At 49.6% G+C, this 14,824-nt stretch overlaps 7 protein-coding genes across 7 annotated transcripts; 3 read left to right on the plus strand and 4 right to left on the minus strand.

Moving 5' to 3' along the window:
• Nucleotides 1–998: 998 nt before the first annotated feature.
• Nucleotides 999–2,045, minus strand: CDV56_105946 (sterol desaturase family protein; the record flags this gene model as incomplete). Its single annotated transcript, XM_026759565.1, has 1 exon — nucleotides 999–2,045. The coding sequence occupies one exon, from the start codon at nucleotides 2,043–2,045 to the stop codon at nucleotides 999–1,001; it is 1,047 nt and encodes a 348-aa protein (XP_026614151.1).
• Nucleotides 2,046–5,432: 3,387 nt separating this feature from the next.
• On the plus strand, nucleotides 5,433–7,325 carry CDV56_106234 (uncharacterized protein; the record flags this gene model as incomplete). The annotated part of the gene is made up of 3 exons (XM_026759853.1): nucleotides 5,433–6,007; nucleotides 6,065–6,233; nucleotides 6,297–7,325. 3 exons carry the CDS (start codon nucleotides 5,433–5,435, stop codon nucleotides 7,323–7,325), a joined length of 1,773 nt encoding a protein of 590 aa, XP_026614152.1.
• Nucleotides 7,326–7,940: 615 nt separating this feature from the next.
• CDV56_106393 (uncharacterized protein) lies at nucleotides 7,941–8,956 on the minus strand (the record flags this gene model as incomplete). The annotated part of the gene is made up of 2 exons (XM_026760012.1): nucleotides 7,941–8,117; nucleotides 8,177–8,956. 2 exons carry the CDS (start codon nucleotides 8,954–8,956, stop codon nucleotides 7,941–7,943), a joined length of 957 nt encoding a protein of 318 aa, XP_026614153.1.
• Nucleotides 8,957–9,745: 789 nt separating this feature from the next.
• On the plus strand, nucleotides 9,746–10,618 carry CDV56_106514 (uncharacterized protein; the record flags this gene model as incomplete). Its single annotated transcript, XM_026760133.1, has 2 exons — nucleotides 9,746–9,938; nucleotides 9,993–10,618. The coding sequence occupies 2 exons, from the start codon at nucleotides 9,746–9,748 to the stop codon at nucleotides 10,616–10,618; spliced, it is 819 nt and encodes a 272-aa protein (XP_026614154.1).
• Nucleotides 10,619–10,911: 293 nt separating this feature from the next.
• Nucleotides 10,912–11,442, minus strand: CDV56_106583 (uncharacterized protein; the record flags this gene model as incomplete). Its single annotated transcript, XM_026760202.1, has 1 exon — nucleotides 10,912–11,442. The coding sequence occupies one exon, from the start codon at nucleotides 11,440–11,442 to the stop codon at nucleotides 10,912–10,914; it is 531 nt and encodes a 176-aa protein (XP_026614155.1).
• Nucleotides 11,443–11,603: 161 nt separating this feature from the next.
• Nucleotides 11,604–12,476, minus strand: CDV56_106628 (uncharacterized protein; the record flags this gene model as incomplete). Its single annotated transcript, XM_026760247.1, has 3 exons — nucleotides 11,604–12,141; nucleotides 12,188–12,343; nucleotides 12,421–12,476. 3 exons carry the CDS (start codon nucleotides 12,474–12,476, stop codon nucleotides 11,604–11,606), a joined length of 750 nt encoding a protein of 249 aa, XP_026614156.1.
• A 569-nt stretch (nucleotides 12,477–13,045) lies between these two features.
• CDV56_106706 (putative general amidase) lies at nucleotides 13,046–14,750 on the plus strand (the record flags this gene model as incomplete). Its single annotated transcript, XM_026760325.1, has 3 exons — nucleotides 13,046–14,455; nucleotides 14,501–14,585; nucleotides 14,635–14,750. The coding sequence occupies 3 exons, from the start codon at nucleotides 13,046–13,048 to the stop codon at nucleotides 14,748–14,750; spliced, it is 1,611 nt and encodes a 536-aa protein (XP_026614157.1).
• Between the last annotated feature and the right edge of the window lie 74 nt (nucleotides 14,751–14,824).

The raw sequence follows: 14,824 nt of genomic DNA on the forward strand, positions 1-14,824 counted from the left end.
CTAATTTATTGCAAACTGAGAATCATTGCAGATTGTACAAGTCTTTTCATCTGGTTCAATCTTACGCATGCAGAGGTAAAATGAGGAATTCACGTGCCTTGTCTTCTGCCTATGAATGGACATACTGAGCCAATCAGACATGCATATTGAGATCCCCTGGGCCTCAAGCTTACAGCGTGGTCAGGTTACATTAATATTGGTGGTTGCGTGAATCACAAACCTAATTAGATGATTCATCCTCAGGCCTGGTACCGTGGCATATTGCAAGACTATCCTGAGAGTCCATATGGAGTAGTATGTTACGCATCTTCATGTGCGTCTGATTGTTCCATTTTCATCGCATACTTGGCCCACTTGATGCTGTCTAACTTTACTGCTTCGATTCAACACTTCGTTTTCTGGCCCATGTTGATGGAGCCGTTATTCGGACTATTGAACTGTTCCAGGAAGATGATGGCTTTTCGATTTGCGTTGCTCTCAGACCGGGATAAATAGCTTGCTTTGGCTCCTGACCCCTGGTATGCACATCAAAATGAATGGTCAAGCAATCGGTATCGATATGCTAACGGAGGAAGAAACGAGAGGCGCGCATGAATAGTTGACTTGATTCAGTTCAGATAGGTGTAATGGAGCTACTACTACTATATGGAAGACATGGTACGATACCTGTTGAGCCAGATCATGGATGTAAGGGTTCAGGTATTCCAGGAGGGTTGATGACACGTACGTTTCTAATAATGATGCTGGGCTGCGTAGTGCTGAGGACATCAATACAATGCCTCCATATGTACTTCTAGAATGCAAAGGCTTACTATGTCAAAGACAGTGTCCACGACGATGTAGTTCGAAAATAATCAAGACCATTTATTCATCAAGCCTCCGGTCATGCTTTCTCTTCTGCCAGCATACGAAGAATTATATACAGGCAAGGATTCCAATTCAGCTCTGCATTTCTGTTCTCTTATACTTCAGGCTCTCTCAGCAGCGTTAAATCCAAGTCAAAACAATGGCATCCTGGCGGTATTCACATAATCCACATTTCCAGCTGCAGACTCGATTCGCTCATGACAGGTTCCAAAGATCCGATCCCAGAGACGAGTCTGCTTGCCGTAGTTGTGACTCTTCCTCCAGCCCTTTCGATGATGCAAGTCATGATCTTCAATGACAATCTCAGCATCGAGCCACTGCAGTAGCCAGCTGAGGGGTGATGGGACGGTTAGATGCATGCGCAGGCCGCTATGTCCGAATACCTCTGCAAAAGCAACATACTCATGGCAGATCCACCACTCGTAGAAGCCCATCGGCATACCCAGCAATCGCAGAGTGAAGTAGGTCATCATCGGCACACCGACCATGTCACCGAATTCCTGCTCGTGGTCCGCATATGCAGTGAGCAAAGGATTGGGGTGCTTAGTGAGGTGGTGGGTGCGGTGATACTTCCAGAGGAAGCTGACGTCGTGCATGAGGCGATGATACCAGTAAAACCAGAAGTCGAGCACAATCCCGTACAGCCCAACCTCAATGGGCAACCAATACCAGTTCATCTGTGCGGGAAGCTGACTGGTTTGATAGGAGAAGTACACCGATAGCGCCAAGCGAGAACCCATCGTTTTGTACAGCGAAGCCACAACCTTGCCCACCCCGACGTCAGGAATGCCGTCCCGTTCATGTTTGTCACCATCCAGAAAGCCGTATATGTGACCAAGTCGGCGGAGTATGTGTACCTGGTAGATGACGATCGCATTGAAGGCAAAGAAATACAGGTTGAAGACGGATAAGGGACCCAAGTTGCGTCCAGTGTACCATGCATAGACCTGATGAAACACTAGTGGTAGGGACGAGTAGAAGATAACCCAGAGGTTCAGCGACCACTGCGGCATGAACGGGATTGGTTCGTCCTTGGAGTGCACCGGGACTTCTTTGTTGAGTTCTGAAGGGTAGACGTTGAGTATATGAATGAGCCAGTGTCCGAGGCTCCAGGTCTCCCTACTGGCAGTACGCCAGGTGGACTTCATCGAGTCTTTCGGGTTGCCTTTGGTCTCCATTATGGCGATGTTTCAAGGGCTTTGTAAATCCGTAGAAGCCTTGAGTGATGACCCGCTCTTTAAATAGGCTCGTCGGCTTCGATTTACAGAGACGTCGGTAGTCTGGAGATACCACGACATGTGAAGAGGCCAGCGACATTCCACAACGTCAGTATATGTGGATCTTGGTTCCCAACAAAATCCGTTCCACGTATGAATGGAAGACAAAGCCCGTCGATCTGGAGACTAATCCGTAGCGAGCTACCGTGGACGATCAGCATGTGAGGCTTGATGAGAGTATGTTGCTCTCCACAACGAACCACCCCGCTTGAGGTATGACATTCAACCTAGTACCTCGGAGGTGCAGATGCTGAGCAGGTCCGTTGATGATCTGATGACATGACCCTCTGCGAGAAAGATATCAAGACATCTTTGCGTACGAAGTGGGCAAATACCCAGGCATCAATCCGGAAGCGCTTGGGTTCCAACATAAGACAGCAACATGCCGACCAGAAGTATTCACACCCCCATAACGAGATTGTCAAAGTTGAAAAGAGGCGAGTACTCGAACTAATCCATCTCGCCTCAATTGAATGACCCAGAATACGGGCAATTTGGGGAAGCCTACCTAGGGTCCACCATTTTAGCGTTCGCAACCACTTCCAAATCGGGTAATATCTCGACCATCCCGCAATGATGCTATGTTTGAGGTTGGTCTATGCTTGGCAATCAAACGCCGAACAAGATCGCTTTCAACGATAGTCATTATGTTTTGATTGTACTATGTAGAGCGCGAGTGAGCGCAGGTAACAATGTAATCAATCATCCCGATAGCATCTTGCTACCAGAGCCACAACCATCCAGCAGCTGCTGAGTATGACTTGCCGGCGGCTTCTCAAGAGAAGAAAGATGTCATTAACTTCCGGATCGACTGTACGAATCTTTCGGAATACTGTTTAAGCCCTCCGTTGTTTCGGCCTTCATTCCTGTAGAGGCCTAATGGATGGAAACAGGAAAGAATCACTGTTTCCCCCGTCTCCAGTCCGAAGCGATACTTTGGTCATTTGATGAATGGCTGATGAAAATGACTATAATGGCAAAGAACGAGCAGGGCTCCCTGCTTAGTCACTGTGAACAGGCCTGCGGTAACTCCTATCAAGACAACCTATTAACCTTCAGGGATTTTGGAGCCGTCAAGGTGATTAGGGTGCCGGTATCCCTGGTCAAGCTTGAAACCAAGCCGGAAGGTTCTTTCAGCGCAGGCTTTGCTGAAAGTCTGGGTTCTGATTTCTCTGTTTGTATCCGTCCACAAAGACTACGTAATAGCAGTTGGCTGGGTTTAATATTTCAAAGAGAGAGATCAAGTCACTCGCCTTGCCATAGATGCGCACATCTACGGGGCTACCTACAGTAGTAATAGGGTTTAGGTCAAGATTTAATATGGGTAGTGCTGTGAAAGGCTTAGTATGGACTAGTGTAGTAGGAGCTGGTCCTACCAGTAAAATAGTCTTTGTTTCTGATTTGAGATCTAGCTTAAAGTTGAGAACCACTATAGGTTATGGAAGTATTACCCTGTTATTATTAGCTAGAACCCAGCATGAAAGCTGCTGGAAGGTGGGGGTCCAAGTGATATTTTAGAGAAACTCCTCATCCATTTTCTGGTCCATGTACGGCACTCCCTTTTGCGTTTGCCCTGGTATCTCACAGATCAGAACCCATATAGTAGCGCTAGATAGATTCCTTACAAAGAGGAATGTGACTCTACAATTCCTTAGTATGAAGTTACTAAGTAGTTTCTCAAATCTGGGCATAGTGTTCGATTGCTTATACCAGAGAAAGTACTTATAGGCTATATCTGGGTTGCTGATATCCATGCTTTACTGGTATCCAGTTCAAATGTCTCGCGCAGCTGCCCCTGAAGGCCACTCAGCTAAACATTAAACCTGTGTTGTTGTTACAGTAAAAGCATTATTTCAGTGAATTCTTTAGGCAATACTACCCGCCCCTGTTGCAACAAAGAGAGCTTTCATAGTGTGAAGGAGAAGTAGTAATACAGTCCGCACTGGTCCAAAGGCTTAACGGTTATTAAGTGCCACTTGACTTGTTTAGTAGATATCACTCAAATGACAATATGCGATAGTGACTTTTGCATAACAGCGGCAGTGATGGCAAATCTGAAACCAGGTTTGACACCTAATGGGAAATAATGACTTAGTCTTGGAAGTCCGTCTCGATGCTCTCTCAATGTTTCTCTTACTAGTGACCAGGGCAAGTTATCTTGCATCTTAACACTCAGGAGTCTGGTAAATTGAAGGACCTGCAGTCAATTCATGATATCTATAGACCTTACTAACCATGTGTGGATGGACATTCCGAATGGCTGTGCCACACTCTGGGATCCGTCTCTGCTGTTCTGTGCTTTTATTTCTTTGGGAGAGGGTATTATCGTCCTTGACTATAGTCTGATTATTGTCCGAAAATACTGGACAGGTATACACAATGCACGATGATATTTAATAAGTGATCTAACCAGAATCCTGCCATAAAAGTAACATAAGTACAACAACAGTAGGAAAAGATATAAGATAATTATGTGTACTTTATTGTGAAGAGTCACTGATAAATCACACTAGTGACTTGTATATAAATTAGTTATACTTATATTGAATGCAAGGAACTAAGCTGTAAGTGCTAGATACAATGATAATAAGTGTCCTTATAGCCCAGGTGAAAGGCTGGCCGAAATGTTGTACAGTAGTGCTGTTGGTATGCATTCATTTAACCATTTCTAAGTACCAATCCCAATCCCAAATCTCATTTTCAACATGCCGATTCTGCCTTGCAACATTCTCATCTCAAAGCTGCCACTCTTTGCTATTGATACGAGCTAGTTGCTAGACTTCGAAGAATCAGCCTCCATCCTTATTCATTCCGATTAAGAGCGTTTACTAGAGTATTTTGATTCGCTGGGATTGTATGACAAGCTGGTCCAGATAAGCAACAGCGGTAGCAAACTCGCCAGAAATTGTTAGCACGGTCTACCGAAAATGTATTTGTTGGGGCGGTACGTCAAAGCGGCTATTTTGCGGAACTGTTTTGACTGGCTCACTGGCTCGATTCGCCGTTATATCCTTGCATCGACTGAGACCGATACTGAGGCCGATGACCCCTTAATCCAGTGCTGACTGGATATGATAGGATGCAGAGCTCGGCCCTAGATGCTCAGCCTTGACGCTCAGCCTTTTAGCCCCATTTTTGGCGCCTGGTAAATTCCGCGATTTCGTGAGTTGAATGTGCATATATTATTCAGTCGACTCCCAAGGTTTCGCCGGCAGGCCATGGAGGGACAGCTTGGAAAAGGTTGATCAACTCGTTTCCTATCCTCCATATCAAATATCATCACTGGTCATGGCGCAAACAGAACCGATTGTCACCACTGAAAGTGACTCTACTTTGTTGCGGCACAAACCAAAGTCCACGCGCGCCCAAGGAATTTCCACCCACCGAGCTGGAATTGCTTGGAGCTGGTTCTTGATCACCGTCCCTATTTCTGCACTGACTGCTGTCTTCCTGGTGCTTGTGTTCCATTACCGTATCTACCACGGAGACCCCCCGTTTCAGAATCTCCGCTTGGCCTCCGCAGACGATGAGAAGGATGTGTACTACGTTAATCTGAACTCAAGCGTCGTCCTCTTCGTTACGTCCTGGGCCAGCTCCGTGGCTCCCATGTTATCGGGCTTTGTGTTGGCCCTAGCTTCGTTTCCAATCGCGCGCCGATTATCCCATGACATCCAGCGTGGTCGTGTAGATCACTTGCCCACCCCGTATCAACTGGCTTTGACGTTGAAGTTCATTGATGGGAGTCCTCTTGGTGCAACGTGGGATTGGATCCTCTATCTTCTTTCATGGGAGAAGAAGAGCGAAACCCAGACGCCGCCTCTCAGAGCAGCTTCGACGGTTGCTTTACTTGCAACGCTTCTAGGGTATGTTCATCTACCTGCTGGTGTTACTGATGATTTTTCTGATTGAGCTCCGGCCAGATTGCTTGTCTCTGTTGCCGACACTTGGCTCCATCTCACGACGACCACCGTCGCATTTACCCGAGTATTCCCAATCACCAACCATACGGATTACAGCTTTGGCCTTTTGCCACAGTGTCTCAAAGGTAACAATTCTGTGGCAGCGCAGCGGGTCGATGCGAACGGCCCGGTATGTAGCGTCTCTTTAGCTGCCACGGGCTCTTTTCTTGCAGATGCAACAACCTCCCTCCAGGTAATGAACAACGTCTCCGATCAGGCTACGGTATACACATATGCCGACGAGCACAAGGTGCTCTACACATACCTGGGGGTACCTGAAAGCGCATCGCTGTCCATCCGAGACTTCACAGCCAAGACTTACGGTGCCAGGACCCAGTGCCAGCTGATCTCGACGAAATGCGACTTGAGGAATGTGGCCTCGTCGGTCAAATTCAATTGCTCCGCTGGCTTTTCCGGGTTTATCAACTCCCCCGATCTGCAGGTAGCATTCTTCGAGAACGAAAGTATGAGCAAAAACCTTAGGGGCAACGTGGTGTCCAACTACGGCACTGGCAACCCTTATTACTTCGCCCTAGCGTCCATGGTGAACCTGTCCGGAGGCAAGACGCCCAATTCAACCGAGTTTGTGCAAAGCCTCCATGGCGTCCCGACCTATGTCCTGGGCTGCAACACCACGATCTACGACATTGAGTACGACCGCCTCAATAACACCGTGACCCGTTTTGTGCCCACGGTCAGCAACACCTCGGTCAGCAACATCTGGCAGACAAGCATTTCGCAGACCCAAGATTGGTTCCCCTTTTTCCAGCAGGCTGTTGGCACGGCGATCTTCAGCGATACGGCCCAGGAGTTCGCGGAACAAGTTGCCCTGGCCCTTAGCAAAGTGACCATAGCCCTTGGGGCGGATGGGCTCGGGGTACGGCCTGCGCTGGCCGCCCAGGAGAGACAGACATTGCTCGTGGCACGCATCCCTGCGGCCCCGCTTGTTACCCTGGTCGTGGTCTGTCTACTGTATGTCGTGTGCGGCTTGGTCCTCACGGGGTTCGCTGCGTGGAGTGCCCAACATGGAGTCCCGGATGTGCAGGCCCGGCTTTCAATCGCCGGCCTAGTTGCGGATCGATTCGAGGAACCCGGTTTGCGGAGCCAGACCGATTCTGTTGAGCGGATGTTCGCTGAGTACTCTGGAAAGGAAAGCAAAAGAATAGCCATCGAGGCTGATAGGGATGAGGTTTATAGATATACAATCTGGCAGAAGCCATAAGGCTCTACGTCTGAGTGTTGACTGGATATCCGAAGGGATAGTTTCATGTTATTTCATCGTACCCCGTGTTTGATCACAGGTCGTACATCTCTTGCAATTCCCGAATGGAAGGTTTAAATCCGCCTATTCCTCAATGGCTCCCCAACATTGAAGAGAAAATATGTGATTGACTTTCTGACGTGAACGCAACTGCAACTAGACTGATTTCACGCTCGTGTCCCAACTCCCAATTGTAGAAAATTGACTAGTCGACGGACAGGGTCCCACAAAATAGTCTTCTCTGTGGGTGATCGTCGCTCGACTATCATTTGGGAGATTGTCTGGGGGTATGGTTCCCACGGAAGAAAGGGTTACCTTGTAACCGTACTGAGAAACGCAGTCAACCAAGCAGCAAACGCAGCGAAGAAATGTGTTTCGTGATTCGCCGCTCTATTGCAATACTCCAGAAGTGCGAGATATCGTTCCCTAGCTGTGCTTCCGGTTGCATGTAGAAGCTTCGCACAATCAACAGGACAGAGGTACGGCGGCTGCCTCGTGTCCTCTGACAGAGACGCGCTTCCCTGCATGATGCATGCGTAATAAACACAATGATCAATACCAAAACAATGGCCTAGCTCATGGCTCGCTGTGCGACACATTCGAGAAAGCCAGAGTGATGACAATAACCGTGGCGATGAATCGATCTTTGGGAGGGAAGACAATGCAGATAACGCGGCCGTTAATGGCAAAGCAGCCAAGGAGGACGATTCGCTTGAGATCTTTCGCCTTTTGGCGCTCACCACGTAGGAGGAGCTGAATTTTCGGACGTAATTGTCACAATGTGATGCCGGCCACGAATGCTCCCGCTCTACCGACTGAACTTCGTCCAGGGTCGGACAATACCTGGCACTGGAGACAACTGCGACGCGACTTCCACCATATGCACGTCCGCAGACGAAAGCATCATCAGCGTCCTCATAGAGATCATGGTTGACGAGAAGACACATGGCATACGCATTCTTGGGAAGTATGCTTATCGCCACATCTAGCAGATCGTCGAGGTTCAATTGGCGAGGGTAAACTTTGTCCGGGCATGCCCGTGTCCGAATACCAATGCACTCGTCTGCAACAGCTAAACCAACGAAGCGGGGGGAGCTCTTGGATTTTTGACCATCCCAAGGAACAAATCGAAAGTCAGGTACTCGAAGGAGCTTGACGGGGACCCCATGGTAAAATGCTGCCAGGTAACCGACGATGTCTTGTGGATTAGGCCTTACTAACTGATGCTGCGCTTTGCCTACTCTAGGAGAGGTCCATGCCTTCGCGAAATAGGCATCTTCATCATAGTCAGGTGGCGCAACAACATAGACTGTCCTTCTGTCTGAGGTGACTTCATTGCGGTCCTCCTCGTCCAACCACTCCTGAAAAGATTGCGGTGGGTACTCGGGATCCAGTGCAAGGTCATCGCCAGGCAAAACCAATGGAGCTGGAAATATGCTTGGATCAATACGGCCATATTGTCCTTGGGATGCTGCAGGTCTTGTGGCCGCAGTCCTTTGCTTCTGACTTGGTTGTTTATAACCTACTTCAGTAGCATGAGGAGAGGTGTTGTAGCATATAGAAGAGTGGGAGCATCTTTGTTCTGAAGACATTTCGAGAAATGTCTTCTCAGATATGCCAGGAGATCTAGGGGGGAAAGCCACAAAAGATGAAAGCTCTCCTAGCCTCAACAATCACCCGGATATATTCAACCCAAGGAGCTGATCAGGGTCTTACAAGAGGAAGCGTAGACAATACATCATAGTTAGGAAGGAACAAAATGAGACCTCAAGCACACCATGCAGTCTTTTAAGATGATAATATGGTACGTTTCTGATAGATAAATTGATGCAGTATTGCTGCGCAATACAAGTAACTAATTTGTTTTGTTGACGTGAGGCTGAGTGGCTGAACAGGAGGCGGTGCTGACTGATAAGGGCTGATGCTGAGCCACACAAGATAAGAACTCACGTCACCCTCTAGTCGAGTGATGACACCTGACTCATTCGTCCACCTGCCCGCTTTCATCGTCTGTCTTCTCTATCCACACCAACCTTGACCATGCAATGGTGAGGTGCGATTCATCACTTTATCATCAAAATGGACCAATGAATCGAAGAATCCGTCGGGAGAGCCGTTGCGGGTCTTTCTGAGAGGCTCACGGTCGATATCAACCATGAACTTCAACATCAATCTCGCAAACTGCAGGAGCAACTTGACAAGCAGTTCGAGATTCGCGACCGGGCCCTGCACGAAAGGATTGACGATTTGATCAAGGACAATGAGGTTCGGGACAAGGGCATCAAGAGGGAGTTCCGCAATGTTTATGAGAAAATGGACGCAGGGTTCTCTCGAGTTGATTTCGTCGAGTTGATGAACGTTTCCGTCACACAGATGAGAGAATGGACAAAATGTCGCAGAAGCTCGACAAGATTGACACCTTGGAAGCACTATTTGCAAATTTCAAGGTGGTCCACCTTAGCCAAAGGATACAAGCCATCCCTGTATACGACTCCTTTCATCAACCAGTTCCAGTGCCACAGTGTTTCCCCAAAACGGCTCTTAGACTCTATCGACTGCAAGATCGGAAGAACTGTACGTCATTGTCACATTCTATTGCCATGTCTTAATCTTGCTAACATAAAAAAGGGAATCAATTGAAAACCCTTCTCAAGCATTACAACCTCGAGAACGCGACCATTCGGCTTGTCAACTATGGAGAGCTTTACGACTCCTCCGATTCCGATGATGATTCCGACACTTCCTCCCGTTTGCACTCTATCGATGGGGAACTTGACCGCGCTATAGAGTCTAATCCCTTTGCCGCCATGTGTTCGCTGGGCCGTCATCTTGGTGTGGATACCGACTCTCTCCATGATCGGGTCACGCAGCTCGAGTTCCAACAGAAGAAAGGCACTGTGGCCAAACGCCCAGCGGAAGACGCGGGAAGTGTTCGGAAGATGATACGAGACTTGGTCACAGGGGCGCTGCAGCCTGGTTCTTTCACGAGAGAAGACCCGCTTGTTGATGATGACTCTGAAGGAAAACATACCAAACTGGGATGGGAGGTAGACTCGGAGAAGTTCAAACGGGAAACGGCTCATCTTCGCCTTCGTGACACCGCAATGGTGACCTCACCCCTTGCAGCCAGCGACAAGGGCAGCCGGGGAAGCCGCGAACTGAAGGATTTGGAGGTTCGCTCACGTCAATCGAAGGGCAGTCTGTCACCAACCGAGAAGATGACCACATCAAGCGACCGATCGAAGGGTCATTAGCAGCCAAAGCCTTTTGATTGTTTTTTGGTGATTTCTCTCTTTGCTGGTTTCGGCGTTAGGGAAGCATGTATGTACCAGATACCCACAAATCAGGTTGTTGTTTTTTCTGCATTTTGGGGCGATATTTATGGATTGACTGATGCGATGTATTGGTTGCTTTACCAATACTGCACATGATACACATAAATCCAAACGGACTAAAGATTTTCATTGACTATCCAATAGTGATGTCGATACCTTCCTTCGCTCGTAGCACAAGGATCGTTGTACACTCAATAACACAGGACGCAGGCCTACAACACATAGGGGCAACGCGGAATCTCCCAGTCTGTCTTGTCTTCGAGCATCATCTGGAATTGACTACTCTGCTCCATCTCTGGCTGTGTTCGTTCACGCCGGGCATTCTGCCACATCAGATAGGCACGCAGACAGACGATCCAGAACGCCCCCAAGCACAATCCCACCAGACTTGCTTTGACGCCTCGCGGATAGTTGGGCGCTTCATCGACACTGAAGAACTGCGGGCCAGTAATGTTGCCCACGCAGTACATGACCAGCACGCACGCATTGACAACTGCTTTCTTGGTGTATCCGCCGACATTACCGGTGATCAAAGACAGGGCAAGGGGCATGTTGGCGGAAAAGGCGAGGCTGAGACAGAAGCCAGCCATGCGGCCAGCCTGGTTCGATGGGCCCGGAGCATACATAAGCACCATGCCCAGGACACTGGTAAGCGTGAGACCGATCATCATCAGAGTGCGGATGTTGGGAACCAACGCAATGCAGACTCCCCAGGAATCCGGGGAATGACTCCAGTCCTCCATGGTGGAGGTGACTCTTCCTCTGGCAGCTCTGAGAGTCCATGCAGAGGAGAAGCGCGCAAATATCGCTGATTGGCTCCAGCACCGGGCCGAACCATATTTCTGTGCCGGAAAGACAATGGGAAGGTTATCCACGCGACAGATATCAGAGATGGAGTTCACGCCTATTCGCGAGAGACGTTGCCCTGATCAGTTGACCCCGTCATCGGAATGTCATCCGTCTGCAGGATCCGGTCCCCTTCATCGGCCCTATTCCGCGCAAACTCTTCACAAAGAGAAGAGTTGACCACAAGACCAGCATAGAGACTGCTTTCCTCGAGCGTGATTTTACATCCCGTCGCCAATGCACCGGCCGCCAGGCATCGCCGTACGCGTTCACCAAGCACCCTGGTCCCTGTGATAGTCGGACTGCGCACCGTGTACTTGGTCTTTGTAAGCTCTGGGATTGCATTCGTGATAGTCGGAGCCTGAACGATGGCCCCATGGATTCTCTCATCGGGCCGGATCTGCTGAGGCAGCATGGAGACACCATTGTACGCCATCACAATCGCGTCGAGAGCATTGACGCCCTCCCACGGATTGGCTCCTGCATGAGCACTCACCCCTTCGTACGTACAGGTTATATCATACAACGCGATGGATGAGCGTCCAGCTATACCAGTGACCTTCCGACCAAGAAACTCGTCCTCTGACATAGGATGGCTGCTATCATTAGCTCGCTTGCAGAGTACTGTCGAGGCAAACCTACATCATCAGGGACAGATCCACTCTCTTGTACGCTCCCGCACTGATCAGATCAATCTTCCCTCCTCCATCTTCCTCTGCGGGCGTGCCGAGTAGTTGCGCTCGACCAGGGAGACCAAACCTCTTGATAGCATATGCCAGAGCTAGGAAGCCTGTCAGGCTGGCAGTGGCAATAAGATTATGGCCACACGCATGTCCGATCCCGGGTAGAGCATAGTATTCAGCGTTGAAACTGACACAGCGTCCTTGATCGCCGACTGTAGGCTCGAATGCTGTCGGGATCCCGTACGCATGGCGAGTCACTGGGATATTCAAGGATTCCAGAAAGGCACAGAGGGTGTCGTGAGCGTGGTGCTCTTCATACGCTACTTCCGGGTTTCATGGATCTGTTGAAGAATGAGCAATCTCTAGCATACGCTTTTATTCAGCTCTCGTAGAGGAACCTCCAGAGTAGCAATGTACTCGTCTATGGCTTGTTGAACTGTTCTCTGTTCGGCAATGGCGAGTTCTCAAGGCCAAGGATGGTTCTCGAACAGATGAAGCCGGTCCGTTTGGTGTCTCCTGATATTGAAGAATTTATCCCTGGCGTTTCTTGAACCAGATACGAACGAAACTGTCAATCTGATGGAATTATTTCCGCCCCCTGTCGCGCAAAAGTTCTTGATTGGCCTGATATGGTTATCTTCTTCTGGCTGGTTGCCGACTCCTCTTTGTCTGGTTTCATTTACCCCTCACGGCTGAGATCATATTATCCGCGGAGATTAATGAACATAGAGAGATATAAACCTCGATGCGTGGTGGGTTGGCTTCCTTGTAGTTGTGAAATTACATCTCTCTATCATTCTACTATATCTTCTCCACCATGACCGTCGTCGACTGGCAACAGAAAGCTCAGTTCAAGCAGTCTGAGGCTGCTAGCAAGATTCCTCCGGAATGGAGACTCTCCTCAGATATCTTGAATGCCATCTCCAACGAGTCTAATATCCTTGACATTCCCACAAAGTGCGGTATTCTTTCTGATCGCGAGCTTGACATCACCGAAAACTACGACGCCACTGATCTCCTGCAAAAATTGGCGTCAAAAGAGCTCAGTGCCGTCGAAGTAACAACAGCTTTTTGCAAACGTGCTGCTATTGCCCAGCAGCTCACCTCCTGCTTGACCGAAACGTTCTTCGACAGAGCGCTCGCCCGAGCTCGGCAACTGGATGACCATCTGGCGGCCACAGGAAAGACCGTTGGACCCCTTCATGGCCTTCCCATCAGCATGAAGGAGACCTTCAATGTTGCTGGCGTGCCAACCTGTCTCGGGTTTGTATCCTACCTGGACCGTCCGGCTCCTACCACAAACTCGGCATTGGTCGATATCCTCCTCGCCGCCGGTGCTGTTCTTTATGTCAAGACCAATGTCCCGCAGACCATGATGACGGCAGACTCGCATAACAACGTGTTTGGCCGTGTCCTCAACCCGTACCGCCGCAATCTCACGGCGGGGGGAAGCTCGGGGGGTGAGGGTGCTCTGTTGGCCCTACGCGGCTCGGTGCTAGGCGTCGGCACCGACATTGCAGGATCGATCCGCATCCCGGCGCTGTGCTGCGGGACCATCGGCTTCAAGCCATCTGTTGGCCGGGTGCCATACGCGGGTCAAACAGCGGCCGGCCGAGGCGGGATGGTAGGAATTGCGCCCGTCGCAGGGCCGTTGTGCCATTCTATCAGGGACGCTGAACTCCTCCTTCGGACCGTGTTCAACTCACAGCCTGAGAATCTCGACGACAACGTCGTGGGCTTTCCCTGGAGCAATGCGCCCACAAAGGATGTGCTCACCATCGGCGTCATGGCAGAGGACCCTACGTACCCGATTCATCCGCCCATGCAGCGGACTCTGGCTCTCGCCGTGAAGAAACTCGCCGCGGCCGGTCATCGTATTATCAACCTGGCGGGAAAATTGCCCAATATCTCCGACGCATGTGAGCTGTCTTTCCGATACTTCAACATGGATCCCGACCGGACTATTTTGAAGAAGATCTCCGACAGCGGCGAGCCTCCCATCCCCTCCCTGCGCTCCACATATAATCTCGACGAGCCTGGACCAGAGCCGACGCTGCGGGAATTGTTCGATATAAACGTGACGCGGGGCGAAGTGACAGCGGAGGTGCGAAAGGCCTTCCTCGAGAATCAGCTGGATGTTATCATCGGACCGGGCTACCAGAGCTGTGCCGTTCCTCACGATACATACGGGTTGCCACCATATACCGTTTTCTTCAACTTGGTCGATGTAAGTTCTAGTCAATCCGATGCAGGAACGTCGCTGACTTGTCAGTATCCATCTTGCGTTCTTCCCTTTTGCAAGGCGGAGGAGGTTGCCGACGCCGAGTTTGTGAGAGATGTCCAGTACATCCCAGCGTGTAAGTACTCTCTCTTCTTCCAGAGAACTGTATCTAAAGGTGGATCTAGACAAGCCTAAAGAAGTCGAAGGTGCGCCATGCCATGTGCAGCTCATCGGCAGACGGCTGAAGGATGAGGCCTTGGTGCAACATGCCAAAGTGATTGAAAGTATATTATTGAAGTAGAGGCCATATCAGAGGCGTTCTTATAGAACGACCATGATAATTTGTGTGTCTGATTGATATATCTGCAGTCTATC

This window comes from Aspergillus thermomutatus (assembly GCF_002237265.1).
Source record: "Aspergillus thermomutatus strain HMR AF 39 chromosome Unknown NODE_103, whole genome shotgun sequence".
In the NCBI taxonomy this organism is placed as follows: Eukaryota; Fungi; Ascomycota; class Eurotiomycetes; order Eurotiales; family Aspergillaceae; genus Aspergillus; species Aspergillus thermomutatus.